Genomic DNA, 16,282 nt, shown 5'->3' on the forward strand with positions numbered 1-16,282 from the left:
GTGGGCACTGGAGCCCACAGCCCCCTGGCCAGGCCACGCAGGGCCCCTCAGCTCCGGGCCGTGCCCTCCCTCGGGTTATTCCCGAGGTGCTCCTTCATTGCCACCATCCCTCATTCAGCCAGAGCTCCTCTGGCTGGGGTTGGCTCCACAGGAGCAGGAATCTTTACTCTCCCCCGTGTTTCTGGCTGTTCCCAAAGGCTGGGAGCAGAGTGGGCACATCTGCCCATCCCTCACGCCAGGCGCTGCACCAGGCTGATCCCTGCACCCCAAGTGGCTCCAGAGCAGGATCTGTCCGTGCCAGTGCCACTCCCCAGCTCTGTCTGCTCCACTCTTTGTCTGTGGGATGAGCACCACTCCCTGCTCTCCCCCTGACTCCCTGTCTGTCCCCTTTAGGAGAAGAAAATTGTTCTCACCTATTTTGCCCCGACACCAGAAGCCTGCAAACACCTCTGGAAGTGTGGGATCGAGAACCAGGCTTTCTACAAGTACGTGCTGCTTGCTTTGTGGGGTGTGCTGCAGCCCCGTGGGTTGGTGCCCACTGTGGGCTCCATCCAGGCACCAGGGTTGGTCACAGGTCGTGTGGCACCTTGTCCCAATGGTCACTCACTGCCCCTTGGCCCAGTGGTCACTCACTGGCCGTGTGGCACCCTGTCCCAGTGGCCCTGGCAGAGCCACCAAAAGCCCTGGTGCCCTGATGGGCTCTCTGCCCTCCTTTCCCAGCCCCTCTGTGCTCATCCCTCCCCAGCAAACTCCCATCAGGAAATTATAACTAATTATCTGGGACGAAGCTGGGAATGCCAAGCAGCAGCATCCTGTTGATGCCATCCTTAACCCAGGCCACTTTGTGCCTGGTAATGAGTTTTATTTTAATCAGCAAGCTGCGAGACAGAGCATGCGATGCATTCCCACCGGGAATTCTGCAATCAGCAGCTGCAATCAGCAGGTTTCACTCCTCATTACATGAACATGAAATGAAATTGCAATATTGCTTTACAAATCTCTCTGTGATTAATGGTGGCAGTGGATCGCTGCTGGCTCCTGCACCCTGCTGCTGGACCCTGGGCTGGCCTGAGGGGCTGCTGGGCACTGCTGGGGAGAGGGAGCAGCTCCTGTGGGATGGGGAGATGGGATGGTCCCTGTGGGCAGGCTCACCCACCCTGGTGAGGGCCCACCTGCCCAGGTGGGGCCGAGTCTGTCACCCTGCAGGTCCCAGGCCATGGGGGGCTTTCAGATCCTGGAGAGTGCCAGTCCCTGCTGTGGGTGTCACTGCTGGCCCCAGAGTGCCACGGGTGCACATGGGTGTCACTGCTGGCCTTGCAGAGTGCCAGTCCCTGCTGTGGGTGTCACTGCTGGCCCCAGACAGTGCCAGTCCCTGCACATGGGTGTTCAATGCTCCCAGAGCTCAGCAGGTCTCTCACAGAGCTCCTGGGCTGTTGCAGGTTGGAGAAGTCGAGCCAGGTGAGGACGGTGTCCAGCAGCAACCTGTTCTTCAAGGGGAGCCGCTTCCGCTACAGGTAAATCCTGGTGAGGTAAATCCTGGCACAGGTAAATCCCAGCACAAGGTGAATCCTGGCACAGGGAATTTCTGGCGCAGGTGAATCCTGGTGCAGGGAATTTCTGGTGCAGGTAAATCCCGGCACAGGTAAATCCTGGCACAGGTAAATCCTGGCAGGAGCAGATGCTGGGTGTGCTGCTGTGTGCTCCTTCGGGAGCAGCTTGGGGCTGCAGTGCCCCAGGGACATCTCAGGGTCTTCCAGAGACCCCCCATTGCAGCACTGACCCCACCAGGCCACCTCTGCCACTGTCTCTGTGTGACAGAGGCCACCCCTGAGCCCAGGTCACAGGAGAGGGTTTGGAGGGACAGGAGTGGAGGATGGGAGGGTTGAGAACAAGGAGGTGTGAAACAAATCACCACTATCCCTAAATTCCTGTGCTGAGCTGCTGGAGTGAGAGCTTGGACTGGGTGCATCCTGTCTGCAGGATGGGACACCCCAGTGTGTCCCCTCACCCAGGTGCACAGGGCTGGCACCCTCCTCGCTGGCATCGCAGGACCTGGCTGCCCGTGTTGTGTCCATCCCAGCTGAGGGGAGGTGACCCCTGGTGTCCAGTTCGCCATGCCAGAGGAAACAGCAAAATATGGAGGCAGAGGTGCCAGCCCAGCCTTCCCCACCGCTGCCATTCCCCTGAGAAAACATTTCTGCTTTCCCTGGGGCTGTGTGGGGAGGGGCCCGGGCCGTGCCCGGGGTGCTGTGCTCCTCTCCTCACTCCGCTGCTCTTCACCCACCTGCAGCGGCCGCGTCGCCAAGGAGGTGATGGAGTCCAGCGCCAAGATCAAGAGGGAGCCCCCCGAGATCCACCGGTGAGAGCCTGGTGGGAGCCCGGGCTGGGAGCGTGGCCAGGGCACTGCCGTGTGCCCAGGCTGGCAGCGTGGCCAGGGCACTGCCGCGTGCCCGCAGCGCTGGCTCTGTCCTGGCACTGACCCTGTCCCCTGCCGTCCCCAGGGCCGGGCTGGTGCCCAGCAGGAGCTGCCCCTCCATCACACACGGCCCCAGGCTGAGCAGCGTGCCCCGCACCCGGCGGAGAGCCGTCCACATCTCCATCATGGAAGGTAGGACACGGGGCAGCCCTGCCCGGCATGCTGGGCACGGGGACACACGGACAGGGGCACACGGACAGGAGTGCATGGACAGGGCGCATGGACAGGGGCACACGGACAGGGGCACACGGACAGGGGCACACAGGGGCACACAGACAGGGGCACAGGGACACAGTGTGCACAGAAACACAGGTACACAGATGCATGTACACACAATGTGCACGAGGATACACACACGTGCACACACACACAAGTGCACAATGTCCAGCTGAGGCTGCAGCCCTGGCAGCTTGCTGTCAGCAAAGCCAGTGTTCCACCAGGCTGGAGCAGGGAGGCTGCTCCTGCCCGTGCTGGGGCTGTGTCAGAGGAGGATGCACTGGGAGGAAGGTGTGGCTGTGTTACCTGCTGGTGGTGGCTGTGTTACCTGCTGGTGACAGCAGTCTCCAGCTCCCAGTGACTTGGCTGCTCCCTGCCCCTGGATGGGGCATTCCCTGCCCCAGCACAGCCACCCCGATCCTGGTCCTGGTCCCGGAACGCAGCCAGGGACAGGGACTGTCTGCCCCGTGGGCAGGATTTCATTCCAGCAAGGGATCCCTGGGTCGTGGCCGTGCCAGTTCTGGGGATGGACGCAGACGGGGTCACCTCTGCCACCCAGCTCCATGTGACAGCCTGTGCCCCAGATGCCGCTGGGAAGCAGCCAGTGCATTCAATCACCTCCCACCATAAATCACCCCGGGCTGGTTCCACCCCTTTGCTTCTCCTCACTCTCACCTCAGCTGGGTCCCGTGGGAATGCGGGTGCCCAAAATAGTGCTGAGCCCAGGCAGGGCCGGCGCAGTGCCGCTCCCAGAGCCGTCCCCACGGTCCCGGTGTCCCTGTGCCACCATGGTGAAGTGCCTGGTGAGGATCAGGACGCGGGTCAGTGTGCACCTGTGGCTCATCAACCACTGCTGCCGCGCCGTGCGGGTGCGGGTGCTGGCGCTGGGGCCGCGGCTGCTGTCCCGGGCCCTGGGCATCCTGCCCCTGCTGCCCGCTGCCCCCGGGCACGGCGATCCCTGCGGCCCTGGGCACCCACCTGAGCCAGGTAACGCCGCGCCGCGGGCTCGGGGGCTCCTGGGGCTCCACGGGGTTCCATGGTCTTGGTGCCGTGGTCAGCTGGGGAGCTGGTGGGGGCAGGAACGTGGGGCGCAGGGTATGCGTGGCAGGGAGTGGGCCGGGGCCTCCTGGACTCCGGTTTGTTGTTGTTGTTACCACAGAGCAGCTCTGGTGGTGGGGCTGGACTCGGATTTCCAGGATTTTCCAGCTTCTGCTGCCAGTCCCATGGGAGCAGGTGGCAGGAGGGTTTGGGTCTGGGGCCCAGCCCTGCTGTCACCGTGCTGATGGGCAGTGGCTCCCCCTCAGGGGCTGTCCCCCGTGTCGGGGACACAGTGGGTGCCGTGGGGAGCGTTCCCATGAGAGGGGAGGGCGCAGAGCTGGCAGGGTGAGAGCACGTTCTCCCCTCACTGCCCGGGAGCACAGCGTTGCTGTGGCACTCACCCGGGCAGCGCTCACGAAGGAGAGGCTGCAAATCCCCGGGAATGCGGCCGGATGAGCTCCGGGTGTTCCCCCTCACCCTCTGGCAGCCAGGCCGTGGTGACAGCATGTCGAGGTGCTTTAGTGCACCGTGCTCTTCCCGGTGACAGCTCCAGCCCTGTCCCTCTCCAGCCGCCCACGGGGTGGCCCTGGGGACCAGCTGGTCCCCACCATGACCTTCAGACACCCTCCCTGGAGCTGGGGCCCCTGCAATGGCAGAGTTCCTTCCTGCCAGAACTACCTGAAACAAGTCCCTTATGTGTGTGGTTTCTCGCAATTTGGCCATTTGGAGGAGATGTTGGTAGGGGCAGGAGTTCCTTGGCACAAAGGACCAAAGCTCAGCCTGGTACAGGGCTGGAAGCAGGCACAGGGGCTGGCACAGAGCTCCTGCCACGGCTCCTGCCTGGGTGTGAGCGATGTAAAACATTTGGGTTTTGGTTTGTGGTGAGCTCAGAGCAGCCTGTGTGTGCTGCAGGGGCTCCTGCTTGTGATGGGGACACCTCCCCTGTGTGCTGGGGGACACCCACTCCCAGCAGCCCAGCACGACCTCTGTTCATGCAGCTCTCACCCGGGGCTCTCATCACTGCCACCCTTCCCTGCCCCATCCCACGATGGCTGAGCCCCCAGCCCGTTCCTGTCTGTGTCACCTGTCCCGGGCAGGTGCCCGTGGTGCCACAGTGCCACGGCTGGCAGTGCCAGCGGCAGAGGGGCCCCAAGCACTGTGGGCAGCTGCAGGGGGACTGTCACTGTCACTGTCACCTCAGGGCAGCTACAGCCCACACGTGCATGTGATTGCCTGTGGAACAGCCTGGACCCTGCTGCGGTCCCGGCTGGCAGCCAGGGGCTGGTGGTGCCAGTGACAAACGAGGCGGGTGTCGAGGCGTCACCACCGCAGTCACAGGTCGCGTTGAAGGGGCCGCAGGTCCCGAAGGGCCAACAATAACCACAACGAGCAGCAGCAAGCCAGGGCAGCCGCCGCGCTCTGTCCCGGGGGCACACCGCTGTGGGGCAGCGAGGGCAGCTCCCGGCCGTGGAGAGGAACCCCTGCGCCCCGCTGAGCGTCCCTCGCCCTCCCTGTCTCCCCAGGCCTGGAGTCGCTCCGTGACAGCGCCCACTCGACCCCGGTGCGCTCGGCTTCCCACGGCGACGCCTTCGCGGGCCCGGGGCGCAGCGGCCGCGCCGAGAGCAGCGAGCGGGTGGCCGTGATCGCGGACGAGAGCTACAGCCCCGCCGACAGCGTGCTGCCCACGCCCGTGGCCGAGCACAGCCTGGAGCTGATGCTGCTGTCGCGCCAGGCCAACGGCGCCCCGTGCAGCATCGAGGAGGAGAAGGAGTCGGAGGCGGGCACGCCGGCGGCAGAGGCGGAGGGCGAGCTGCGGGCGCTGTGCCCGGGCGCCGCCGGCCTGGGGCCCGCGCAGGCCCAACAGGTGAATAAGTTTCTTTTAAGTGTCCTCCGTTTGCTCCTTGTGACAGTTGGACTCCTCTTTGTTTTGCTCCTCCTCCTGATCGTCCTTACCGAGTCCGACCTTGACACTGCCTTTTTCCGTGATATCCGCCAGACCCCAGAGTTCGAGCAGTTCCATTACCAATACTTTTGTCCCCTCAGGCGATGGTTTGCCTGCAAGCTCCGCGCCGTGGTAAACCTGCTCATTGACACCTGAAGGCAGGAGCCGCCGCGGGGGCCTGGACCTGCCGCCGGCACTCACTAACCCTCCCCTCCCGACCCGGGCCCGGCCGGCCGAGGAGGCGGCTTTCCGGGAGGAAGAGGAGGGTGGGCGCAGCCCCCGGAGCCCCCTCCTCCCCGTGCTCCCAGCCCCGGAGCCCGCACGGCACCTCCCGTCCCGACCCCACGCTCACGACTGGGGAAGCACCGAGCAGAGGGGAATTCTTTGCTCTGCCAGCCCGGCCGGGGCTGGCGGGGCCGTTCCGCAGGAGCTTTAGCAATGGTGCTACTGAGGTTTCATTTAACACTCGTGTACTGTTTCGGTATTCAATCCGCACTGTGCCCGCCGCCCCCGCCCTCCACGAAGCGCTTGGCAGAGCCCTCCCTGCCCACCGGAGCCTCCCAGGAGGTGCCCGAGCTCTCGGGGCGCCCCGCGCCCTCTCCCCGCAGCGCAGCGCAGCGCAGCCATCCGGAGCCCTCGCCCTGCTGCGGACTCGGCCCTTCGCCACTCTTTCAGGCCTTGAAGCATCGGTGCTCCCGAGGGCAGGGGAGCATGGAAGCCAGGGGACGCAAACCTGGCGTGGAGCTGAAGTGACTGTGTCAGATTTATTGGGATGACCTTTACCCTCCGCCAGTTGTACCTGTTTTGTAAAAAAACCAAGCAAAAAGAACAAAACAAAAAAACAAAAAAACAAAAAAAAAAAAAAAAAAAAAAAAGAGAGACATTTCAAGGTCTATTTTAACAAGGAAATGCTATTTTGTTATCAGATCTAATCCAGTCTTTTTTTACTTTACGGACGGGGTGACCGTGGGTGCCGGTACCGAGCGGTTCCCTGTGAGCAATGGTTTAAGAGCAAATGCCGGGAGCCCAAGGCCGGCCGAGCCCTGCTGGGTTTGGGACACAGAAGGAGCTCTGCTTTTGGGACTCTTCCCAAGAGGACACGAGTTCAGAAGCGCAGGTGACACTGAAGAAGCCAACGGACACCTTTAGCCCCGACCATCGTTGATTGCAAGTCAATAAACCCAACTCATCGTGAGGACCCCCGGACTGGAGCAGCAGCCCATCCACAGGGAGCAATAACAGCCAGTTCTGGTTAGGTTGGGGTGACAAGTTGGACACATCAGCAAAAAAAAAAAAAAAAAAAAAAAAAAAAAAAAAAAAAAAAAAAAAAAAAAGAAGGGTAGAAACAGCTGAGCAAGTTTAATTTCATCTCAGGGAGAGATTTTTCCGTAAGCTGGGGCCATAACTGCAGTTTTACAAAGCCTGATGTCCGTGTTGTCTTTGAGCATCCAGCAGCCACCGCCGGGCGGGACGGTGACCTTGGGCCACTCCTTGTCACTGCAATAAGGGGAGAGGTCCCGTGGGGGGCACAGTCCCCCTGCCCGGGTCACAGCCTGCTCACAGCACGAGGCCCGGGGAGGGTGGGGCCCGGGGAAGTTCCAGGAGCCCCGGGGAAGGCTCCAGGAGGCGGAGGAGCAGTATTTTTACATGATAATCCTGTTTTATGCAACATAGCAGAATTAACTCTTAGTGTAGTGTTCCTACCTCAGCCCATAGCGCTGATGTTTCTATGCAGTTGTGCTCGTCCCGACGCTGACGTTTTTTACCCCGGGGTAACGCTGCAGTGTCGTCCTTCCTCCTCCTCCTCCTCCTCTCCTCACTGCAATGTTCTGTGTGACGTGTGACAGCACAGCTCCATCCTTTTCGGACACGTCCTCCGAGCCCCAGCTGGGCCCCTCCACCTTGGCTTTCCTCGGGTGACGCTCTGTGCCAGCCCCAGGTCACCTCTGCTGTTGTCCCCCAGCGTTTTACTGCAGAACCACGAGAACTGGTGATTTTCCGTTGTACGTTTCTCCCGTCGGTCCCAGATCCCGTCGTGTGTTTCAGGCCCTGTTAGTTCTGCCCGTCTTTCTATCAAAATGTTGTTTCCATAGGTTCTGAGAGCAGAAACCCATGAATCTCGTCCTAGCATACTGCATCTTTCAGCAGTAGACAGTAAAATACCTGAAAATGTGAATTTCTTAGTTTTCATAAAGAAAACCTAGAGATTAACCTTTCATGTGCCAAATACTGTAAGTTACATTCTTTTTTCCTTCAAAATGTACCTTTTTCTACATATCCAATACCTTAGTTAGCATAAAATCATTGGTGCCATGAAAAGTATTTTTAAATTTAAATAAATATTTAAATATCATGAAAAGCAGAGTTGGGATGAGCTTTGTTCAGCGATTCTGATTTTTCTTATGAAAACGGCTCAAAGTGTGAGAAATTTGGTCTTTTAGCAGCTTCTCACTGAAGTGAGAGTTCCAGAGCTGCAGGTGAGTCCCTCGCACGTCTCTGCACTCCAGGAGCACAATTTCACAAATTCACCCGGGAGTTTTGGACCCCACACCACAAGGAAGGCACTGAGGGGCTGCAGAATGTCCAGGGAAGGGGCTGGAACCCCAGGAGTGGCTGAGGGAGCTGGGGGCTCAAGGGCCACTTTTATTTCCATGGAAGACAGGGGTGCCAAAGGCAGTTTAAACTATTTATTTTAAGACTTTCAAAGTACATTTCTGTCCTGAGAAACAACAGTCAGCTTTGGAACTGCTTAATACAGAATGAACAAAGTCAGTGCAGGGAGGCAAAAAATAAAGACCTAAGGCACTTCTATTTGAACACGTGGAGGCGGCCACTGGAGTTGCCTCCCACCAGGATGCTCTGGCTGGGGTGCACGACGTTGATGGAGCACACGGAGCCGAGGCAGTCCACGTTGTAGAAGGAGTGCAGCAACTTCCCGGTGTCCTGGAACACCTCGATCTGCCTGGGCTGTGCCATGCTGCCCACCACGAAGCAGTGCTCCTGCTTGGGGTCCCAGATGGCCCTGAAGCGGGTCAGCCAGCGGCCTGTGTTGTTGTTGTGCCTGCAGGGCAAGAGGAACGTTACTCCTTGTGAATACAGCATTTAAAATCATCATTTATGTCCCATCTGCTCCCTTGCCTTCTAAACCTTCAGCACTCACACTGCTGTGCTCAGATCCCTGCAGCAGATCCCTGTCCTGGGATGGGCAGGATGGGGCAATACCAGAATGATTTGGGCTGGGAGAGACCATAGAGATGACCCAGCGCCACCCCTGCCATGGGCAGGTACACCTTCCTCTATCCCAGGGTGCTCCAAGCCCTGTTCAGCCTGGCCTGGGACACTGCCAGGGGTCAATTCCTTCCCCAAATCCCACCCATCCCTGCCCTGTGGCAGCGGGAGCCACTCCCTGTGTCCTGTCCCTCCGGGCCCACAGGAGCAGCCACGGCGCTGCCCTGGCCCAGGTGTGCTGTCCTTACCTGATGGAGCTGAGCAGTGTGACAGTGGATGACAAGGACGTGGTGTCGTAGACCCTGGGCACAGAAGAGCACATTAACACCAAGAACCTGTGCTAGAAAGGCAGCCCTTCCCTCACAGAGCTCCAGCTCCTGGGGCCCAGGAGTGTGCACAGCCAGCCAGCCTGGCCACGGGCACCAGCACCCCAGCTGGAGCCATCCCAGCTGGAACCACTGCATGTGCTCAGAACTGGACCTGCAGCCCACCTGGCTGGCAGCTCTGCCGGAGGGGCTGCAGGGCCCAAAGGCCAGCCCAGCATCCCACCTGCTCCTCCACCTCATGAACCTGCGGGTCTCACGCCCCGGGGCAAAAACTGCCCGGCCCACACTAAATCAGGTAATCATCTAAATTACAGCCACAAAGTAACCAGGAGAAAAAGAACCTCTAACACAAGCAACTCACAGCAGCTTAAATGATGAAATGGTAGGCTATTTACAGAAGAGCTGATATCATCATTATTTCAAGTACCAGCTACAAAGAAATTTCATTTCTGAGCATTTTGTGTTTGTGTTCACCAGCCAGGTTTTGGCTGGCTGTTTTTGTGGGCTTTCATTTTGTTTGTTTTTAAAGATAACAAGTACCTGTATGTTTTTACTTTTAAATATCCTGAGGGAAAACGAGAATTAGGAAAAAAAACAACCAAAGCAAAAATTCATTAAAAACTACATTAAAAATGTTAATGCAAGTAAATCATTATCATTTTTTTAAAGTGATAAAGACAGAAGCTGCTCAGTGATGGGTCATGTGGAGAAGTAATAATAGTAATAATAATAATGACAATAAATGACCCAAACAGTTGGTATTTTCCATGAGGATTCTTCCTTCCACAGCCTTACCTCAGTCGGTCATCAGCACACACTGTCACCACCCTGCTGCCAGTGACAGGTGAGAAATAGGCCGAGGCCACACTTTTGGTGTGTCCTGCCAGAGAGCTCAGGGGCTTGTTCTCCTTGGTGTTCCGAAGGTACCGAACATCAAAAACACAAACATTCCTGCAAGGTACCACAAACACTTCAGTAATTTTCCTTCATTCACCAAAAAAGCTCCAGAGCAGGGCAGGCTGTGTAGGAGTGGGTTCAGAGCTTCAATATCCACTCAAATGGTGGCTCTGAGGGATTTTGGAAGCACCAAAACCACCCTCCCCAACCAGCCCTCCACAGTCCCTCTGTGCCAAAACCCACCAGGGCCCATCTGATTCCCATTTGATCTGGGAAATCAAACCAAATCCCACCTTAAATCCTGCTAAGGACTGAAAAGTTGTTTTCTAAAAGGACCAAGACAGCTCTGACTGTAAATGGAGGCTGAGCAACTCCTCAGCCCCAGCTGTCCCCAGCACAGAGAGCACTGAAAATCCAGCCTGTTCAGGCTGGGTACGTACAGGGAGCCAGCAGCCAGGAAATACTGTTTGTTCACAGGGTGCACGTGGACTGTCCGTGTCTTCCTGAAGCCAATGTCCACAGAGAGCTCTGGGGACACCCCCGGCGTCCGTCTGTCCACAACAGCCACGGGCCCGTCCCAGCAACTCACTATGGCAGTGCAGGCGTTCTCTTCCAGGAAGTCAAAGCAGGAGAAGTCTTCCTCACTCCTGCAGATCTGAGCCCAGGGAAGGTTAAATGTCACCAGAACTAAAGGGAACAGGCAGTTGTTCCAACACCCAAACACTCCCTGGGCTGTGGGTTCCATCCTTTCCCTCTTTAACTCACTAAAAACCAAGCAGCCCATGTGACAGCTTCATCCAGCTGTGCAGGTAACCCTTCTGTGAAACAAGGATGCTTTCCACAGGGGAAATAATTAGGAAATAATTAACCACTCAAACCAGACCAGCGACAGCACACTCCAAATTCCCTGTCAGAGCTCCTACAAGGCACTATCACCTCTGTGTTCCAGCAATCAAAGCGCTGCTGGCCTTGAGCACACACTGAGCAAGGATTAAGGATATCTTTCCCTTCTCCAGTGCTCCAAAAGCTTTTAATCATGTGCAGAAATGTAAACTTGGAAAGTGGGAGAACGCAGGCTGTCTCTGGGTTTTGGTGAGGAGGAAACATCTCCCTATTTATGTGATGTTAATTAAATGTTGATCCATATGTCCTTGTGGAACTAGAACCTGAACTTTCCTGTTAATAAAACAGCCAAAGAATGAGTTGGTACAAGCAGACCCAACCTTCCCAGCAGCGCCTCACCTCATCAAAGACAGCCCTGGTGACATCGCCACAGCGCAGCGTGTCATTGCTGAGGGACAGCAGGTGAGCAGGGTTGCAGGGGGAGAAGTGCATGCAGCTGACATGGAAGTTGTGAGGGATGAAGGTGTGGGCTCCTTCCTCCGTCCCGCAGCTCTGCAAAACGACAGATCCCACAGACACGGGTGCTGATCACTGCAGTTATCTCTGTTAATGACTACAACTCTTAGAGCCAAATCTCTGGCGTTTGAATGTTTTTTGGAGGAGGCAGAGGGTGCTGGGTGAGAGGAGACAACAGCACAGGCGATATGAACAGCGAGACTGCTTCTGGTCCCTAATTATGGAAAGCTACAACTTCCTGCTGCAATTAGTGCCACTGTAGGCACCACCAGCCCTGGGCCTGGACAGCAGCACTGGCACACCCGCACAGCTGGTTTCTGCTACCACATCAAAATATGGACACACTGGGCTACTGAGAGCTCAGGCTGAATTAGCGACCCAAACTGCATGAACACGGGATCTCCTGTGTCTTCTCTTCTAACTTTTGCATCATTTTGTTATCTTAAAAGAAACTGAACAGGTCATTTTGGACCAAGTTCTGGTTCAACCCACAAAGATGATTCTGCTTTCAAACTTCAGAAAAATCCAAGGGAGAGCAAAAGGGAAAGCCGCTCTGGCAACTCTGACAATCACTCTTGACAACCACCGAGGATTATCCCTAAGAATGGAAAAAAACCTAGAACACTCTCAAGAGCCTGACAAAATGCCACCCCAGGCTGTGCCCCACCTGCAGCTGTCCTGAACCACACACCTGTTCAGGTGAGGAGCACATGAAGCACTCACCACATTCCAGAGGCCAACGTGCCCCCACTTGTCTCCAGCTGCCACAAGGATGGTGCTCTCGGAAGGGTGGATGGCCATGGAACACACCCGGGACTTCACCACCTTCCTGATGTTCTCCTCTCTCAGCACCATGCTGCTCAGGCTCTCCTGGTACCTGGAAAACCAAAATGACAACCATCACCAAAACATTCATTAGGGAAGGAAGGAAGGGGGGCCAGACAATCCCCAGTTTTGGCGGCTGTTTTCACATTACCTCTTTATGTCAGGTGTGTCCCGCTCAGCATCTTCTGCTTTCATCTACACACAGAAAGGAGATATCTAATCAAAATCAGAGCCCAAGTGAAATTACATTATTCAAAAATAATAAATAAAACCAGTAATACCTCACTTATCCTCATCCACGTGCTCAGTAAGGCCTCTGTCCATTTACTGCTCTCTGTCTGGTACTCTGGAACCATGGGCAAAGGTCCGCCTGGAACCTGAGGCTGGGAGGACATTGGCAATTTTTGTAACTCAAACCAACTAAACCACAAACAAGGTGAATTGGTACGTTCCCCACCAGACATTCTGAGAACACACCTACACTAGGACAGGAAATAAACAGTAAAAACAGAAGGTGAGATCATAACCTTATTAAAAAATAAAGAGAATTTCACTGGCAGCACAGAACAACTGCCTCCCTGGATTTCTTCCTCTCCTGATACTGCAGCAAGACCTTTACTACAGATTCAAATCTATTCTACAGCTCCATGGAAGATTTAAATTCCCATTTCTCAGAACAGCATGCCTTTTACTTGTTGCTCAATCACTGCTCCAAAGAGATGGTAAATATTACCCAGGAAAATAAAACCAGTTCAGAAGTTACACCGAAATAAAAACTAGAGTAATAAACCTTTGGATTTAAGGCTGCTCAGCTCCACGGGCTGTTGATGTGGAACATTCTACATCAGGACCCTTCTGCGGATCCCAACTGCACCATGCCATCAGCCTGGGCCACAGAGCACTGCCTGGCTCACGGTGAGACCACGGCACCTGCTCAGGGTGACAGAACTGAGCCTTCCTTCCCGTCCCTGTGTCACAGCTCCCAAACGCCTCAGTGCAGTGCCCAGTGCCAACCATCAGTGTCACCAGCGGTGGCTTCAGAAAGCTGCTGTGCACCCACCCCTCCTGCAGCCCCTCCCCAGCTCACATATTCCTCTGCCTCTGGCCGGGCAAACGTGTCCAGCAAGGGAACGTCCAGCGGCGGCTCCCTGAGCAGGCGCATGGATCGCCGCCGCGCCGGCTCATCCTCCGCCTTCTTAGGCTTGGCCCTGCAACAACCACAGCATCTCAGGCACAGAGCAGAGCTGGGGACAGACCCACGGGCACAGCTGGCGGACACCAGCCCCTCCTGGCCCTGCTCTTCCGTCCATGACACTGAGACAAACCACGAGCACTCTGCACTGCACAGCAGGTGCCGCCCCTGCTTCCCCGGGATGCATCCCTTCCCAGCTCTCCTCATTCCTTACCCACACAGCCATTCCCACCTTCTCCCATCACACAGCTGACTGCTTACTTGGGCTTCAGCTCATTTTCTGCTCCACCTGGCACTGTTCTGGCATGGCCAATGTCTTCTCCTCCACATTTACTGGTTACCCTCTCCCTGGCACCTTGTCCACGCCCTCTCTTTTTTTCCCCCTCACCTTTTCCCAATATTTTTTTTCCTCCCACAATGAAGAATCAAGGATATAAATCTCATCTACTGGTACTGTACCTTTTAGTGACCCGAGATTGCCTTTTAGTGGTAAGTTGGTTAAGCCTTGCAGCTGACTTAAAGAGAAAAAAAGAGACTAATTATACATAATGAGCATAAAGCATTAACCAGTATAAAATACAATTATCTCACGGCAGTGATAAACTTACTGCCATTATTTATAATAATAAGAAAGGAACTGTGGTTGCCCCATCCCTGTAAGTGTTCCAGGCCAGGTTTGGGGTTTGGAGCACCCTAGTCTATGGAAGGTGTCCCTGCCCGCAGCTGGAGGTGGAATGAGAAGGGCTTTAAGGTCCTTTCCAAACATTCCAGGATTCTGTGATTTTCATGGCTTTCCTCATATACAGCTGCCCCAGTGAGGAAAGGGTTTCACACCAGTACGGATGACAGTGCAATTATGACACTTGGAAAGAGTATTTTGATGCTATTTAGACCAAATACAAACCTCATGCAGCTTTAGAGCAGCAAAGAATTTAGCATTTTCTGTGATGTTCTTTAGTCTTTTCCTTTCATAGGCTGATAGGTGGGAGTGTCCATCCTACAGAACGAGAAGACAGTCACTCTTCATCATACAGTTACATGGCTGCAAGAGTGGTCCCGGGCTCAGAGAAGTGAGTCCTGAACTGATTAAATTATTTTTAACAAATGTAGTAACAAATGTAAGACCATACAAATTGGGGTGGTCACGTATCAACAACAAAACTGTCCATACGGGTCCAGTTTGCTTTACAAAACTTACTCTGGCATAAACTCTATGAAGTGAACCGTAACAAAACTTTTAATAATGAAAGCAATAATGAAGAGACTCAATAAAGAATTTAAAACTTCAGTGAAAGGGTAAAATGAAGTGGGACACTGCTAGCCAGAGGTTAAAAAGGGGGAATAAAACCCACTTACAGAAGAAAAACACTTAAAAGCTTTATTTCTGTAAATATAATAACCGGGGGCCGGGCACTCACCGGAGCCGCGTCTCCCCCGTCGCTGCCGTCGCTGTCCACATCCCGCAGCCCGTCCTGGCCGCGGGCAGCCGAGCTGGGCCCGGGCGGGGAGCCGGGGGCGGCTCCGGGGCCGCTCTCGGGCTCCCGGCACAGCCTCTTGCGGGCCGGGGAGCGGGCCCTCCGCAGCCGCTTCTGGGGCCAGGCCGCCGCGGGCAGCGGCGTCAGCACCACCCGCAGCTGCCGGCCCAGGCCCGCGGCCGCGCTCGGCCCCAGCTCGGCGGGACCCGCCGGGGGCGACTCCTGAGGGGAAGACTCCTGAGGGGAAGACTCCTGAGGGGAAGACTCCTGAGGGGAAGACTCCTGAGGGGGCGAACGGGGCTCGGCGGGGCCCGCCGGGGGCGGCTCCTGCGGGGGCGAACGGGGCTCGGCGGGACCCTCCGGGAGGGACTCCTGCGGAGGCGAACGGGGCTCGGCGGGACCCTCCGGGAGGGACTCCTGCGGGGGCGAACGGGGCTCGGCGGGACCCTCCGGGAGGGACTCCTGAGGGGGCGAACGAGGCTCGGCGGGGCCCGCCGGGGGCGGCTCCTGCGGGGGCGAACGAGGCTCGGAAGGGCCCGCCGGGGGCGGCTCCTGCGGGGGCGAACGGGGCTCGGTGGGACCCTCCGGGAGGGACTCCTGCGGGGGCGAACGGGGCTCGCAAGGGCCCGCCGGGGGCGACTCCTGATGGGGCGAACGCGGCTCGGCGGGGCCCGGAGAGGACGACTCCTGATGGGGTGAACAGGGCTCGACGGGGCCCGGAGGGGAGGACTCCTGATGGGGGGAACGGAGCTCGGCAGGGCCCGGCGAGGAGGACTCCTGCAGAGACGAACGGGAGTCGGCGGGGACCCGCGGGCGGACCCCCGGCACCGGCGGGCCCTGAACCCGGCCCGCCCCGCTCCTCACCTCCCCCGCTTTCTCCCCTCACAGCCCAGCTCCTCTCGTGTCCCCTCTCCCGGCAGCCCCCGGTCCCCTCCCATGCCAGCGCCTCTCCTCCCGCGTTCCCGGACCTGCAGCTGCTGCCGGCGGTGCGCTGCCGGCTCCTCGGGCTGCCGCGGCCCGGGCTGGGACAGCGCCATGGCGCGCGCGGGGCGGAGCGGCGCTTCCCGCCCGCGCAGGGCCGGCCGGGCCCGCCCTCAGCGCCCTCAGCGCCGGCACCGCCCGGCTCCCGCTGGGCACGGAGCGCTGGGCAGTGCGAAATTCCTCCCTGTGGAATGAGGGCGGGCAGGCCCTGGCACAGCGTGCCCAGAGGAGCTGGGACTGCCCCTGGAGCCCTGGCAGTGCCCAAGGCCAGGTTGCACACTGGGGCTGGGAGCAGCCTGGGACAGTGGAAGGTGTCCCTGCCGTGGC

The 16,282-nt window shown here is 57.4% G+C and overlaps 2 protein-coding genes across 3 annotated transcripts in view; one reads left to right on the top strand and one right to left on the bottom strand.

Annotated features, from left to right (window-relative positions):
• The window catches only part of FRMD5 (FERM domain containing 5), a 52,073-nt gene extending 44,818 nt beyond the window's left edge, over window positions 1-7,255 (top strand). The window contains exons 10-15 of one of the 2 annotated variants that reach the window (XM_058033370.1): window positions 394-485; window positions 1,440-1,514; window positions 2,291-2,359; window positions 2,502-2,608; window positions 5,254-5,594; window positions 5,774-7,255. In XM_058033370.1, the coding sequence (XP_057889353.1) occupies window positions 394-485; window positions 1,440-1,514; window positions 2,291-2,359; window positions 2,502-2,608; window positions 5,254-5,594; window positions 5,774-5,821 (732 nt within the window). In that variant the 3' untranslated portion in view covers window positions 5,822-7,255. Of the gene's footprint in view, window positions 1-393; window positions 486-1,439; window positions 1,515-2,290; window positions 2,360-2,501; window positions 2,609-5,253 lie in introns of both variants that reach the window. The other variant, XM_058033369.1, reaches the window with a different exon arrangement.
• A 1,090-nt stretch (window positions 7,256-8,345) lies between these two features.
• Window positions 8,346-16,017, bottom strand: WDR76 (WD repeat domain 76). The gene is made up of 14 exons (XM_058033371.1): window positions 15,943-16,017; window positions 15,271-15,751; window positions 14,918-15,165; window positions 14,404-14,496; window positions 13,959-14,014; window positions 13,395-13,515; window positions 12,589-12,690; window positions 12,459-12,502; window positions 12,206-12,359; window positions 11,366-11,518; window positions 10,564-10,778; window positions 10,022-10,177; window positions 9,149-9,202; window positions 8,346-8,733 (listed from the first exon to the last, which is right to left on the bottom strand). The coding sequence occupies exons 1-14, from the start codon at window positions 16,009-16,011 to the stop codon at window positions 8,481-8,483; spliced, it is 2,199 nt and encodes a 732-aa protein (XP_057889354.1). The 5' UTR covers window positions 16,012-16,017; the 3' UTR covers window positions 8,346-8,480.
• Between the last annotated feature and the right edge of the window lie 265 nt (window positions 16,018-16,282).

This window comes from Melospiza georgiana, chromosome 13, assembly GCF_028018845.1.
Source record: "Melospiza georgiana isolate bMelGeo1 chromosome 13, bMelGeo1.pri, whole genome shotgun sequence".
NCBI lineage: Eukaryota > Metazoa > Chordata > Aves > Passeriformes > Passerellidae > Melospiza > Melospiza georgiana.